Raw genomic sequence first — 16,666 nt, 5'->3', positions numbered from 1 at the left:
AGCTTGTTCTACACTTAGAGTACTTCGATTTGGTCAGTTGGTTTGAGGTTTGGTTCAGGAGAGTATCAGATTTGAGAGGTGTTCTGTTAGGGTGACTGCAGGTTCGGAAAATGAATAGATGATCAGTTTGGGTGATGAAATAGTATCCAATTGAGATAAAACTTTGTCAGTGATTTGGAGACTTGTGGAATTACAATCCTACCAAATTTTGTGCACGGTGAACCTGTAGTTTGTGAGATATGAATTGATTGTCGAAGGGAACGGAATATGTGTATTCTCTGTTTGACAATTATCATACCTCTTCGTTTGTGGTTGTTATTTCAAATATCAAGTTGCATTATAGTGAATGTGTTGATGCTAGTGTAATCATCTAGAGGTCATAGAGAAGACCCTTTGTAGTTATTTGTTGATTATAGTGGAAGCTTGGAGTGGACCGATTGATCCCATGGGTTTTTACTCCTCACATTGACAAGGTTTTCCCACATAAATCGTTATGGTTATTATTATTATTCCGTTACATATCTGTTGGTAGATGTTCTCCTCGTTATTAATTACAAGATGAGGGATTAATCGGTATATTGCTGCTATCTGTTGGTAGATTTTTTTCGTCGCTATTCATTACAAGATGAGGTATGATTTGCTGCCATTTATCCCAACATAATACGCCACCGTAAACTATGTACCTGCAACTCGCACCTACGTTCACGGACTAGTGCCACTGGGCAGGCATCGAGCATCAGGAAAGTCTTAAACTCTCCTTAATCATTCTTAGAGCTTAGTGATTTGGAAGCACTGGATCGATTACGTACTTAATGGAGCTACTCCTAGCGTCGAGGCTATGCTTTTGTGAGATCCCTGACTAGTTCACCACGGCCGCAGCTTATGGGGCAAAGCTTCTTCGTAAGGTTTGAGCGCGTCGCGCTTGCTGGACCTCCTAATGCCTAATTTATGTTCGAGGAAAAAACAAATATACAGCCACTGGGAGAAACGGGCTGCCAGCGAAAACAAACATAGGCCACGAGTTAAAAGGATTAGTTTCCATGTAACATTATAAGAGAAACATATTAAACACCTTCATAAAACGGATGTGATTAAACAAACTACCTAGGTCATCTCTGCCAGACTAATCGATATAGGATTTTTTGGATTACAGAATTACTGTCAATCGGTTACAGACGATCAAAACGAGCGCCGCACATTCGGCAAGTTTCGGCGTACAAAATCACTACACGGATGCGGCACGCCACAAGTCTGGAAGCTAAACAAACACTGACCTCATGTTCGGCACGCCTGACCTTGGGCGTGAGTTGGAAGCCAACCAAACACAACCCTAAGCTACAATTCAACATGATGTACAACATCATCTTCACTCACTCTGTTTCTTTCATTCACTCAAATCATTCGTGCCCGGGCTAGCTTGTGCTGCTGGTCTCTGGACTGGCTCGTCATCTTCAGATTCTGACCAAGCTCGTCTCTTCCGTTCTATTGCAGATTGAGGATGTCCCTGCAGGAGAAAACAGTACGTGGCAATAGGTAGCTTATTGTGAACCTAAACAGTAAAAGCTAGATCGAACAGGTAATTTGATTTTCTGTAAATATAAGCAGAAGTGGGCATCTAAATTTTTCCAATGGAATGCTTATCAATATTAGATGTATCACCCGAAAAAAAACACATGAACAGGGAAAAGGTAAATAGAAAAATAATGAACATAAATTGAGTACGAAAAAGACCACAACCCTACCATGTCATCTTCAGCATCAGAATCCTCAAGACCAGCAGCAGCAAGAAGGTGATCAGGAGCTCTCTCTGAATTGTCACCGTCGTTATCCCTCAACAAGTTTGCATAGTCATCTTCTCCTTCTGGTTCATCTCTGTATTCATCTTCTCCCTCCTCCCCGTACTGCATCTTTGTCTTGTGATCCTTCCTCCTCTTATTACCCCTCCTCCTCCTCTTTTCACTTACCCCCTCTTCATCTTCGTTCTTGGATCTATCTTTTCTCTTGCCAGGGGTGTGGCTGGATGTTTTCCATTGTTCCTAACAAAAAATATATAATATCGGAACATACCTTTTGCAATATACAAAAAGGTGACCAGAAGAACATAATTCATACTTCCAAGTTCCAAATAATGATTGTTTTTCATATATGCGTGCCACTATGAAGTAGCTTATTTCATACATGGTTTTCAGTGGCATATTTAAAATAGCATTATAAATGAATGATAATGTGCAAGAATTAATGAGATGGAGTATCCTCTTTTGACATCATCATTTTTTAACAGTTTCCTCTAATTTATGCATAATAACATGTAAAATACCTTCACACGCTCGAAGTGTTCCTCCTGTTGCTTTATTTGCTTTAGCTCGTCCTCTTCCCTCCTCCTTTCTAACTGTTAAATAAAAATACTATATTAACAAGATTACTTCAACAACAAATAATGTCATTGAAGTAAATGCAGCTAATATTCAAGAAAGAGATAGACCTGGAATTTCCTCTGCTCTTCTGCCCTTCGGCGAGCTTCCTCTGCCAAAGCAATCTGGCGGGCAACTTCCATTTTTTGCTTGTTTTGCTGCTCAGCTTGCTCAGCTGCATCACGGTGAACCTTAGCAGCATCAAGCAAATGTTTGCAGTACTCAACATGAGTTTCTATTTTCCTCTCGTCAAAACCATGGGAATGGTACGTAGATGCAACAGACAACAGACTGAACACTCTAATAGCATTCTGAAGTTCACTGACTGTGGCACGAACCTAAAAATAGAAAATGTAAAAGGAGAATCATTGAATACTTCTGATGAATGAACTAATATATAATATGAAGTTGTCAAAATCAATGTCAAGAGCTGTCATCAAAAGAAATGACAAATTTGATGAAGGAAAAAAAATTATGAGGGCTTTTTATTTCATATGTTAGAGCAGTATATATATTACCCATTTCTATGCAAATCCAATCTAGGTCCACATACAAATAAGGCTGAAAGCATTACTACCAATTTCAGAGCATTGGAAATTTGCAGCAACTAATGCATGGAAAGGTAGCTTCATCACAGTAAGCCTGTTTCACTGTTTTGATGCAAGGTTTTGTTGGAATTCTGAAAACAATACTAAGGTTTTATAAAAATGCTTTGCTTTGGAAAACTGTGATGTTTGGAAGCAACAATGCAACAATTCTTATACTCTGAAAACTATGGCATTGCTAAACTGCAGTCTGTTCAGATTTAGAAACTCAGATCTGGACCTCTTTTTCTAAACCATGGTTTTAGTCGTCTTTGGTTTCTAAAACTACTGTTTGCCAATACCTTGGTTTCTAAAAAACAACAAGATCCAAACAGGTTACTTTGTAGGTTTTATTGCCAGTATATATATATAATAATTAGAGACAAGGTAAAAAAAGAAACAGTACATACCTCATCAACTGTTCGTTTTGTCTTTTGCAGAGTAGAAGCTGAGAATTTCTGCATTGACACACCTACATTAAACCTTAGCAAATAATTTGATGGAGCCAAATGTATAGCTCTCAGCAAAGTTTTCCTGCAGTCTTGCCATTGCTCAGCCTCATAGTGTGTTCGGGCAAGGTATAAAAGGATAGTTGCATCTGTGTTGTTGAAGAACTTCCGCAGGCAATTTTGGTACTACAAGAAAGAATTAGCAACATCACCTCAGAATTTTTATGTGTATGCATGAATTAGTAACTTTGCCACAGCTGACGCATGTGCCACAGACGAGGGAGGGAGCTTACCATTTTAACTGCTTGTTGAAAATGACCTTGAGCAAAATATACATGAGCCAGATTGATCCATACATCAGGCATGTGTACAAATATACTTCCAGATGCAGCTTCATGTACCTAATTCATTTCAAATTGCTGACTTAATTATTTAAAGTTCATATACAGCACCAACATGGAACAATGAACTTTACATCCCTCCTGACCTGTGTAAACAACTCCTTAGCAACGTCCCATTTGGCTTTTTCAGCATATAAGATTCCAATACCATTTGCAGCAAACATATTACTACGATGCTGCTTTAGTACTTGCTGGCAAATGTACAACTTCATTAGAATGAACCATTAAGGGACTTGATAAACAAGAGGAACTTTGCACATAGCACCCTATTCAAAGTATGAAATAAGATGTACAGTACACTACAGCTGTAAACACCTAGAAGATATATTTAAATCCCCAAAGTGAGCAACATTAGCACTTAAGTGACCTCCGGTACTATAAAATATTATGGTTTAGTTCTGAGCAATCAGCATAAAGACAGCGAAATACTGAACAAATTCAGGTCATTCTTATTACTTAAGTGGTGCAGTAGACATAAGCTTTGTAAGGGACTAGTGTTGTACAGTTTTCTGTCTTCTACTTTAATGAAATGATCGCAGCTTTCCGGCTTATTCGAGATAAAAAAAAATAAAGACAGCCAAATTGTACCATTCTATTCGATATAACAGGCTCTTTTTTATACTTCTCCAAAAAACTAAATGCGCCAACATAATGTCGTGTCCAGCATCAGTCTGGCACCTAAACTAAACTTCCAGTCTTTCACCATGATAAAGTTCCAATAGGAAATTAAACAGTGATCCAAAGTGATATTATGCAATGTAGGTGGTGTCTCATTCCAAGTCGGATAGTTATCTCTCATAACAAAATTACAACAAAACAATGAAGGGGGCTATTGATGCAACTATACTATAAATAAGGATAAAAAAGCGCAAAAATGCTAGTACCTATTTGCTACTTCGACCAGTTGAAGAGTCAGGTGCTTACAGAAGTTTAATTTCGATTAATCCAACAGTTCCCCAAAAGAAATATGTAAATTCCCAGCAAGCAACAACGTATGAGGCCATTTTCCACTATTTGAGATAAAAATTCCTTTTCTCAATTGAAATCCAGTTGCAGGCTAGAAATATCAGATACCATATGTGGTGACTGGAGTTGCAAATGGATATACTAGCATAAGAAAGCTAAGTAGACGTTCAAGCTGTATTGGCAGCAAGCCCCAGATAATTCAATAGAATATAAATGGTTATAAAAGCAGATTGACTTCTGAGGGGGGTTATATTACTCCCTCCGTTCTGCAATGTTACCATGCGCAGTAGTAGTTCCATGTAAAAGTCGATGTGAAATGACCACCCATACCCCTATTAAATAATATGAACAACCAACTTCTCATTTCTCAAAGCATTTAATTAGAGGTAGTGAGTGGAAATACTGCAACAACTACACTCTATACCCTCAATGGATAAACAATTGAAACATTTTCTCCTGAGGCCATGGACAAACATATGGAACGGAGGGAGTCCTAGCAGTTTCAACAAAGAAAAGTTTTATTCATCCAAAAAAACATAGGAAAGTTTTTGCAATCTTATCTCATTAGGGAAAACTAATATACGCAGGAACAAAAAAGATATGCCACATGAATTGAGCATTTAAATGAAAGAAGAATCTGATAGGGTGTAATGTAAATTTCATAATAGTGAGCCATCCATTTTAACTGGTACAAATAACACATTGGAAATGAAAGCGTAAAGCAGCATACACTCTGATAGAGTTCCATGGCTTTCTCCCTATGAGTAGCCTCAAATTTCGGGGCCTTTTTCTCAGGGCGATTGGCTGCAAAGTAATTCCAGTTCCCCTTCAATAAAATTAAAAGGCATTCATCAAAAGAAGAATAAATACATATAACTGATAAGTTGAAACAAAAGTATGCATGGCAAACAACATAGATGTGAAACTTTTAAGTAGAAACATGCAAATGCTACATGAAATTGTCTGTTGCTGTAAATGCAACTACTGATTCATGAGTCACTAAATGAGTTCACATTTTCAGTTCCACTTTAACTGGGCAGAAGCACCACTGAAATGACATGAGGATTTGCGCCAGCTGATTTGTTTTGGCCAAAGGGGCAAAATAGCCTTTAGCTATTGTCTGTACAGCTCAGTTCAAATTACAGCCACTAGAACTTAGACCAAATTCTGATTCACCAGTTTTATTTACATATAGTTTGAGAAACCTGATGAAAATGAACAATCTTAGCAAGGTTAAAAGCCCATTATTGTTGTAAACTGTTTCATAGTGTCAACAAATTTCCTTAAGTGAAATCAGCTTACATACCAATTGAAGCAAAGAGTAGGCATCTCCCTTGGTGGCCTCCTTAGCATTACGGAAATGCTCCTTTGCGGTAAGCCAGGTTTCATCACTCTGGAGCTCAAGACTTCCAAGCATAGACAACGCATTCGAGTTCTTCTCATCTATCTTTAAAGCATCACCTACCTAAAAACAAAAACATTAATAGTTTTCTCAATTAAACCAAAAGAAATGAAACAGAAGCATTGATCATACCAGTTCAATGCTCAGTTGGGCATTGTTTCTTTGTTTCGCAATAGCCGCTAGCCTCAGGTAGGCATCTATGTAGTCAGGGTACTGTTATTGAAAAACAAGGGAATTATAGCACAACACAAAAGATGCAGGAGATAATTTTCATTGCTGCACAGGAAATCCAACTTAAACAAACACAATGCTATAGAAATATATTTTAGTATTTCATTAGGAAGCCAGTGCAATTACTACCCCCATTCACAAGTAGACAGCACCTTTGGAAGAAAAACACTCAAAAATATAGTTATTTTAACATTTGAGAGGTACACTTATTTCCAATACTACTTTTATTACTTATGCAACTTGATGTCTCAAACTTCAATGCCTCACCATTTATTCTTCTGGTATTCATAAATCGTGTCCAAAGCATGATGCATTACTTTGCATAATTTGGTCAGAAGCGTCAAGCTTTTGTGAATGGGAGAAGTGCAAATATTTGAAAACACAAAACATCTGGCTTTGACATGAAACTATTCTTTTATCTTTCATATGAAAGATGATCAGTGCATGTGTGCCATCATGAGCTTTCAGAAGGGACAGGAGCAGGAGTACCTTGAAAATAATGAAACGGTAAAAGAGGCTTGCTCTGACAGAATCATGACGTTCTTCCAGTAATCTTGCATAATTAAACAGTGTGGTGACCTTATTTGAATGTAACTCAAGAGGCACACCTTCCTCTTCAAGTTGGTGAAAGAAACTCTGATCCTTATACTGACCACTCCAGTTGACCATAGAGCTACCTACTTTCCCATCCATAATTGAAACCCAAAGACCATCACCTAGTGCTTCCTTAAAACTTTGTTCAGCCATCTGAAAGTACAATTAATAAGGGTAGTGCCATGTATCAATGATAGATCATAATATTCGAGTGTGCAGTAAGCAAACCTCAAACTCTCCCTTCTCAAAATGAAGAAGTCCAATTCCATTGAGCAACTCAACAGGAACATCCTCCCCTGCCTTCTTGAGGAGATTACGGGCCTGTGAAGCACTAAGTAAGATTTCATATTCTAAGAATGAAGCAGAACGGGGTGTGCAGTGTACCCAAAAACAGAGGCAAGCAGTCAGCACTAACAAGATAAAGTGAAAAGGATGCAACAACTTATTAGCTTTGACAAGAAGCAGAGCATAAACTGGTAGACCAACTTAGAGAAACACCAGCCCATGTAACTACTATGTCCATGGTTCATCATGCTGATGCACCTAAAACTTCGTGAATAATCATGCCAAGGATATGATGTAGCACAATCTAAAACTCAGATTCTGAGAGAGCAAAGCTGTTTTACTCCACAGTTGAGAAAAAAAAACACATAAAGGAAGAAGACAGTAAAAATACATGCAGAAGGAATACAGAACTAAATAAATCTCAAGCACTAGCAGTTCTTTATGTCTTCAGTCATACAGTTAAGGGAAACAGAGCTCATGAAGCTAATTTTTCATGATCAATTATGTCAAAAACATGTGCATGTTTTGATTGGAAAGAATGGGAGGGGGGTCATAGTAATTTATACAGAACTACACTAGAATATGATATCAGTCAAATGAATAAAACTCAAACCCAACACTAAACAGCCAATTGAAAAGCTTACCGTCTTCAAGTATTCCATAGCAGCAGCCCAGTCAGATTCTACCAACAATTCACCAAGTTCCACAAATGCCTGCAAAGTGATTTCATCGACTTGGGTTATTGCAACTAGGACTGAACAAGAACACAAAGTAACAGAATAAACACCAAACTCATAAAATCTGAGATTGAAATAAAAAATTATCACAGCTTCCATCTACTTAGCTTTATTAAACTTTTGGTTTATCACTCTGACACACTCATCATCCAGTGATGCTTCATACCAGATACATCACTTTAGTCAGTCCTAAAAGTATAGCTCAGTGGCGCACAAAAATAGTCAAGAGGAAAAATCATCTAAACAACAAAATAATGCCCATTTTACATATTTCAAGCCTGGTATGAATGTCTATCCTTTCCTACAACAAATATAGCATGTAACTGGAGTTGACGCAACTACAAGGGTAAAAAAAAATGGATAAATCACTATCACAAGTAAAATAAGTTTGTCATTATATATACTAATAATTAATAGCGATAGAACATGTTTAGAGAAATTAAAATTACACATTAGGGCCAATGTGGTGTGTGTCTTTTGGGGACCAGATCAAACGGACTGCAACAAACTAACTGTAAGACGCTAGCATTCCAATTCTCTAATCATCAGCATTTCAAGATCCATGGAAGGACATGGATTCATCATTTGAAAGAAGCCTCTCACACAAACTACGCCTCGTTCCTGAAGCTCTATATGATAAGACATTTCAAAATGATCATACACAATATTCCTTCCAGTCACAGTAAAGTGATATTTTGGGTTGTGCGCAGCCAAACTATCTTGGCCACAATATTTTCTTTTATAGCCAGATTGGAGATTTGAAAATTACATCAGTATCATCTTGGAAAGCACTTACAAGATTATGATTTTGCAATGCTAAAAAATATATTACAGCAGAAATTAGTACCTGATGATCTTTGGGGTCAATCCGGGTAACTTTCTTGAAGGTTTCTATAGCTTTTTCAGTTTCACCAGATTTTGCATGTATGTGCCCAATAGCCTAGAAGAGTAAACATAAATTTATTTCATAAATAAAACAATATGTTACAAATAGATGAACACAGTGTCCAATTAAATGAATATGCATTACCTTCAAACTTTCACAATTTTCAGGGTGTACCTCCAGCACTTTCTCAAAGCTAGTTAGTGAACTTTTGAAGTCTCCAAATTTTAATTGTATTTGACCAAGTCCTGGTTCAGATCATATTGTGTTACAAACAGAAACTAAATAAAGTGCTCCAAAATGACATTGGTGGACCTAGGGAATAAGATTGAAAATTAGAAATCATAGTTGTGTATGTCATGTAGGCCCTGTTTGGCATGACTCCAGCTCTGAGTGAAGCTGCTCCACTCCAGAACTTCAGGTGGAGTTGACTCCACTCTAGAACTCCAGAACTAAAATGGGGTGTTTGGCTAGATGGGTACTCTCAGCTCCAAAAAAAAACCAATTTCAGTGTGGATTGCCATTGTTGCCCCCAATTCAGGTCCCACTTGTCATCCTCTCTATCCCATCTTCTTCTTCCCCAGACTCCATCTCTTTTTTTTCCGTTCCATTCCTCTGCTCCGCGTTTCCCACCCTCTCTTTTTCTAGCGAACCGAGTTCGCAGCAACCATTCCATTCCTCTGCTCCGTCTTTCCCTCCCTCTCTTTTTCCGGCGAACTGAGTTCATAGCAACCTAGAAGAAAGAAACGATGGGGAGGGAGGGACCACAGTGTACGCGAACCACACGAGGCCGGCGCTGTTGCAGTCCTGCGCGAGGACACCGTCACCGCAAGCTGCCTCAACGGCGAGTGCGGACACGAACCACACCATCGCCAGCCACTCGTTAATCCGCCCCAGCACCGGCCAGCTGAACGCCAGCACGGCCTAGAGCCTCGGGCCCCAACGACGAGAGGCGCACGCCGGCGCGGCGCGAAGCAGGCCGCAAGAAGCCAGGCGGGGAAGCGGCCAGCGTGCGCACAGGTGGTGGTGGGGGCGAGGGAGCTCACGGCAGAGGCCATCACCGTGGTGGGAGGTGGAGCTAGGCGCGATCTTCTGCGGCGCGACGGCAGAGCTCTTCAGCGACAGCCTCTTCGCCGCCGACGGCCGCCTCTCGTCCCGCTCGCTCCGCCGACGGCATCCTCGCAGCCCACCTGCGGCGCGGGCTCCTGCCGCTCCCGGATGACGCCGCCGCAGAGGGGCGGGTCGTTGAGTCAAAGGAGGCGCGTCAGAAGAACGGCCTCGACGACGATGGGGATGCCGCCGATCTACTGTCACGGTTCATGGCGGCCATGGACGAGGAGGACGGCAGCGAGCTCGACGCAATGTTCCCCACTCCGAGAAGGGCAGCGGGGCTAGGCGGCCGGTCGATGGGGCTCGGGCCGCCGGCGTCAGGGGTAGGGCGGCGGCGGGGGTTGGCCGGCCGCCGATCTACTGTCACGGTTCATGGCGGCCATGGACGAGGAGGACGGCAGCGAGCTCGACGCAATGTTCCCCACTCCGAGAAGGACAGCGGGGCTAGGCGGCCGGTCAATGGGGCTCGGGCCACCGGCGTCAGGGGTAGGGCGGCGGCGGGGGTTGGCCGGCCGAAACCCTAGCGCGGCGACGGGAGAATGGTGCAGGCGGCGGCGGAAAAAAACATTGGCGCCGGGTCCCGAGAAAAACAGGCGCGGGGGCTATCAGAGGAAAAGAACGAAACGTTATTTTTGTGTAACGAGTGGCATGGGTGGGTAATTACCCACCAACTCAATGAGGAGGTTTAAAAGAGAGTGTTTTGGAGCAGCAAAAGAGGTGCTCTAAAACTCCACCCCCATTTGCACTACAGCTCCATGGAGTTGGCAACTCCATGGAGTTTTGGAGCTGGGGTGTTTGGCTGAATTTTTTGCTGGAGTTGCTGGAGTTGTGGAGTGGAGCCATCCCAAACAGACCCGTAGTTAGTCTATTGTCAGGCTGGAGTTGGAACTGTTCAATTTCTATTACACAAAAGCGCTCAAATTAACTAGTCTAAGGATATTATATTGTGCTTAATGGTTCATTGGCTCGGTGCTAAGGAACAGCAAAATAGACACAACATGCGCGTGCGTGCTGGCTCATGGCGTGCTACTGTTCAGTGCTGATTATGGACTTCTAATACAAACATGAACCAACCTGACTTGCACCTTGAGGGAATACCTGATTCTACAGATAATTATTTAACATATGCTTTTTTAATGGAAAAGCTTCATCTTTTATCCTTCTACATCCAGAACTATTTGTAGAAACAGCATATTATGTTTCATTGGGCTGTAGTTTGAAAATAAAGGCATCAAATTTAGAGTTCAAAGCATAAATATAATTCTGCACAAAATATAAGTGTTGCTCAGATCTACTAGCAGATATTGGTCCACTAATGATGATCATAGGGTCAAAACAAAGAAGAATCAAGGTAACATGTAACAGATGTTAGGGAACAATTTAATCAAAAAGGATCCTAAAAAATTGAACAATCTAATCAAGTTAGTTAGCACATAGAACATCTCATTATAAGTCCACTAAAAATTCAATGCATCTAAATCATCAGAATATCACAACTCACAAGTAGGAATCAGAGCAATTTAGATAATAAATATATCTTCATATCTGATGAAAGCATGGGCATGTATGCTGAGAAGTTATGAAGAAAAAAAACCGTAAAAATGTAAAAGATAAAAACAAGTGCACGAGAAACTGACCAACATATGGTAACACAAAGTCTTGTGGTTTACTGATTTCTTTAACAGATGCCATGTAATATCGTCCAGCAGTCTCAATGTCCCCCTGAATTTTATTAAATATCAAATATATGCATGACTAGGTGTGGGGAATTATTCTTAATATCCAAAATTTGAACAAAGAAGCAAGTAAAAGAACATCATATTAGTTTGGTAGATATGTTACCTTACTGTGGTATGATCTGGCTAAGTTATAGTAAGCATGTGATTTCAGTAGTCCATGATTGCTTGAAGAGAGAGCAGTCTCAGTCAATTGTTCAACCACAAAATGTTGGCCAGTAAAGAAATAATGGTTCGCAAGGTGGTTGAGTGCCAATGTACAATAAGGATAAATTTCAAATGCTATTTTCATTTTCTCCATTCCTCTGCGAATCCCACCAGCTATAAGGAAGTTGCAACAGTTGAATTAGAAACAAGGGAGGAAAGGCAACATTCAGATTGTAACCTCTTACTTGTGCAGAGCATGTACCTTCATTTGTTTGCAAGTCCATGATTGCTACTGCCACTAAAGCATCAACATTTTGAGGGTCCAGCTGTAACGTTAAGTTCAATTGGTGAAGGCATTGTACTTACCTTAGATTCAAAATTTCTGCCCAACGCAAGAAATAGGGCTTACCTGTAAAACTCTCTGAAAAGCTTGCCGAGCTTTTTCTACTTGTCCAAGTTTATATCGGCAAAAGGCTATGCCAAGCCTTACAGCAGCAGGACAATCAGAATATGCTCGCAGAGCTCGCTAAGTGTACAAAATTCAACAGGGAATGTCAGTGTGTCATAAACATGCAGCACTATCAACGGTCAACAAAGTAATTTGCTCAACCTTGTAGAGGTCTAGTGCGTTCCTATAATGCTCCAGGGATTTTTTGTGCTGCTGCTCTGCTTCACCCATCAAAAAGTAAACAGAGGCCTGTTGCAACAAGTTTGAACATTAAAATAGGATATGAATAAATATCAAATATATCAATAAATAATTATATACTTATATGGCGCCCAGAAAACAAAGAACGTCAAAGCTTGGCACCCAGAACCAGAGCACAAGTTGGCTTGTCACTGTAGCAGCAGCACACAGCATATGGTAGAAATAACAGACTTGGTTATCACGTCTGATGTTTGGTTAGTTAGGAAACATTGTTTAATTAAGAAGATATCCTTATGAATCCAAACTTCTGTTAATCGGTTCCAAAATTTAGACTACTATGGCCTTGCCTCGATTAAACCCTGGCCTTGAACTCATCCAAGCAAGTCATGTCATCATTTATCACATGCTAAAGAGTAGGACAAGGAATAGCTAGTTTGAATGAAACAGCAAGCATTTAACAAACAATGAGAAGGCATGGAATTAAATTGTCAACAATTCTTAAATTTTAAGATAAGATATGATTAAACTTTTGTAGAAACACATATCATGATGACACTTCCATTGGCTCAAATTATAACAAACCGCTCAAATTATAACAAACCAAGTCCAAAATATAAGCATCAGCATTTACCTCCACACAAGAAACAATTTCAAAGTACCAACAATTTGAAAGTACCATATTTCACTATGATTTGACCACTTCAACAACCTAAAGGAAATCACCTGACCAAGTAGAGCCGGAAAATTGTTTCCATCTTCATCCAACACAATCTTGAATGAGTCAGACGCCATTTGCAACTCACCCTTGGCCACACAGAGTTGACCTGCAGAGGAACATCAATAAATCAGCATACTGAAAGCTCCAATCTGGTAAGAACATCAACAAAAACTAAGGAGTAATCTGTAATCATCCAAAATGAAGTAGTATGCTGGAAAAAGGCATTGAAGGTACTACTAATCATGCAGCTGGGCATACATGCTCAAAGGCAAATGCAGTTATCGAAAATAATTACACCCTCTGATTCAAATACATGACATTTTAGAGTTGCGCACAAGCAATAAGAAAGTGAATAAAATGGCCCTATTACCTCATTTACACTACATTGGAAAGTGATGCATCGTTTATTTGTTTTCCTCAAACAATGTACCATTTATTTGTGATAGTGATAGAATTTCTAGATGGCGTGTCTTTTGAGAGAATGGCATCTATTTTGAATCAGAGGAAGTAACACATATAGTTATATCCCAAAATCAATAACAATATCAGGCAACAGTATCGAAATAATAACAGCTGCTCAATCATATTAAGAATGAACTATGATGTGGCAAATACTTGTAGTAGTGAATTTTGTAACTACAAAAGGGCCCTTTCCTATTTCCCCCCATGTGCATCCAATGTTTAATCATTCATTATACAACCACGTGACAGTGTACAGAAAGCTACAAAAGAACAAAACATATGTAATAGATTTAAAATGTTCAAAAAAGTGGAACCTTTTCCAATCCACGTAGAAGGTTCTGTTTCATCTATCCTTGATGCTCTATTGTAATATTGAGTGGCATCTTTAAAATGTGCTTCCTTCTGTGGTGCTCTCTCAACCTTTCCCAAGAAAGTATGGAAAGCACCCAAAGCATTAAGGATTGCTATTCGTTCATACTTCACATCGGCATAATACTCATCGATTTCTGCAAAGATAAAGGGGTGATTCAACAAGATACAGATAAATAGGTCAGGGGCTTTCAAGGAATAGTCAAGAATAGAACTAGCAAGGCAGAATCAAATATTATTCGGTTCAATAATAAAAACTACAGACAGCATTAAAGAAACTAACCAGGACCAGATCCTTCCTCTAGAATCTGACGGAACTGTTCTATCTTTCCTTGCTTGAAGTATTCTCTCTGTGTTAAAAGAAGATTAACAAGATTCAACTCATGAACAGCCATGCAATCTTTAGAGGCAGGCTATATATGAATAAACAACCAAAAGATGCCACAAAAATACTACAGGGTACAGCATTACTTGTAATTGCTTTTCATGTCGTTATTTTGGGAGCTTTTGTTTCTTTTTAATGTTTTGCCCAAAGAGGTGAAGCTGGAATGCATGTTAGAGCTAGGCGAATGAAACACTAGCACAAGTTATTTGTCCAAAGATGACAATGGTGCTATCGGGTTGCAATTTCTGGGACATCACCGGTTACCTTCTCCCTCACTGAGAATGTTCACCTTGCAGAACCAGACCAAAGCTAATATGACTAACAACTTAAATGTACTTTAACAAGTTAACAGCAATCATCAAGATCAGCTGCATCCTCCCAAAGCCATATGGAAGCACAAAATTAAACGGGACCCTAGCCCTAGAAATTCCAGCGCAAATCGTGGGAACAAACAGGAAGCAAGGGTGGGCAACCACGACACCGCCCCATAGAATCAGTCCCCACATCAAGAAGGCCTAGAAATTCGAAGAAGAATCCCAAGGAGAGTTGGGGAATTCTTGGGACTCCGAGCATTAGAGAGATGGGAAGGGGAGACGTACCGCGATTATGAGCCAGAGGTGAAGCGGGGCCTGCTCGGCCTTGAGAATGTCGAGGATGTCGGAGGCGTCGTGGGGGAGCTGGTCCAGCGCCACCCGGACCTCCTCCTCTGTCCCCTGCACCGGGATGTACACGCTCGCCATCCTCCCGGTGCTTCTCACTCCCCCTTCGCCTCCGGAGGGGGAGAAACCCTTGGCAGCTGGGTGGTCCGCCTTCGCGTGCTCACAGGCGGCGACAGATGGCCGGCGGCCGACAGGGCTGGTGGGGATGCAGACCACCGGAGCACGGGGAAGAGGACGGCGTCGATTGTCGAAGGGGAGAGAGAGCCCGACTGGATTACTGGAACTCTGGAAGGCTGGAAGCAGGAATTGAATCGATGTAGGTTGTCCTCTTGTTTGCGGGCGTTCAGGTCCTTAAAAAAAACTAATTTTTTTTCTAAAGATGTATTTGACTTTTTTAAATACATAGATTTTACATGTATCTACATATAATATATATATAAGTGTATAACAAAAATTATGTATCTAGAAAAGTCAAAACGACTACAATTTGAAATGGAGGGAGGTTTTTGAATTAATTTGAACTAATAAAACTATAACTGCGCATCTGCAATGTTTATTTAATTTATATGACCTCTATTCGTAATACGATAATAACTTTCTTGGTTCGCTTGATTTTTCAAACATGTATGTTCACATAAATGCACACACACCCTCTTCCTATAATTACATTCACACAAATCCTACTACTATAAGCACATCTAATAGATTGATCTAGCAAATCAATGGAGTCACCACTAGTGCCTCGCTCGATGAAAAATAAATTTAAAAGTCAAATCTTAAAAAAATATTTAATATAAATCTAGTGATACTTATTTTACTTTACTTAACTAATTGTGTAAATAAATATTGTTGTAAATTTGAGCAAAACGTTAATGGTCCCATATATTTATTTTTAAAAACGAATGGAGTATGTGCTTTCAACTTTTAAGGCTTTTTATATGTCATATACGATTTTATAATCCTATTTCATAAAACTTTATAGTTGTAAGTACCAATAATAAAATCATGGACAGATAACTATCATTTGAAAAAAAAATTGACCGAAGTCAGCAAGGAAAGTCCAACCTTTTTTATAATATTTTATCCCAAATCTGTTTAATTTGCTTCTACGGGGAGTTGAAGCTAGACATGTTAAATGATATTCATATGCTCTAACCACTAGACTAGAGATCTCTTCGTATCATTTGAAACCACCAGGCTACAGATCTCTTCGTATCATTTGAAAAATTGTGAGAAGAAATCCACGTGGAGATTGCATATGTAGCATCTCGTTTCCTCCTTTCCTTCATCTGATGGACTCTTATAATTTTAACGAAAACATAAAGGTTGTGAGTAACCTATGCTTTAAGCTAGCTCGAGCAAAATAACTATGGTGGTGAGAGAAAAAGAAGGCGATCCGAAGACGACCCGGGGGGAGGGAGCGTTGAGGACACACGAGGCCTTCTGCTATACTAATATTCTAGTTGTGGAAAACCAGGCAAGGCTCAC

The 16,666-nt window shown here is 39.9% G+C and overlaps 1 protein-coding gene across 1 annotated transcript; it reads right to left on the bottom strand.

The window, feature by feature from the left end:
- Positions 1-1,056: 1,056 nt before the first annotated feature.
- LOC101783261 (protein CTR9 homolog) lies at positions 1,057-15,499 on the bottom strand. Its single transcript, XM_004952354.4, has 24 exons — positions 15,119-15,499; positions 14,418-14,484; positions 14,080-14,271; positions 13,309-13,409; positions 12,547-12,633; positions 12,346-12,462; positions 12,199-12,262; positions 11,896-12,110; positions 11,691-11,775; positions 9,091-9,191; positions 8,908-9,000; positions 7,968-8,036; positions 7,267-7,359; positions 6,934-7,191; positions 6,346-6,426; positions 6,118-6,276; positions 5,542-5,637; positions 3,932-4,036; positions 3,738-3,845; positions 3,406-3,630; positions 2,483-2,749; positions 2,318-2,389; positions 1,743-2,036; positions 1,057-1,504 (listed from the first exon to the last, which is right to left on the bottom strand). Exons 1-24 carry the CDS (start codon positions 15,257-15,259, stop codon positions 1,385-1,387), a joined length of 3,210 nt encoding a protein of 1,069 aa, XP_004952411.1. The 5' UTR covers positions 15,260-15,499; the 3' UTR covers positions 1,057-1,384.
- Between the last annotated feature and the right edge of the window lie 1,167 nt (positions 15,500-16,666).

Source organism: Setaria italica, chromosome I, assembly GCF_000263155.2.
Source record: "Setaria italica strain Yugu1 chromosome I, Setaria_italica_v2.0, whole genome shotgun sequence".
Classification (NCBI taxonomy): Eukaryota; Viridiplantae; Streptophyta; class Magnoliopsida; order Poales; family Poaceae; genus Setaria; species Setaria italica.
The sequence above is the reverse complement of the archived record's forward strand: the minus strand, read 5'-3'. Positions and strand labels throughout refer to the sequence as shown.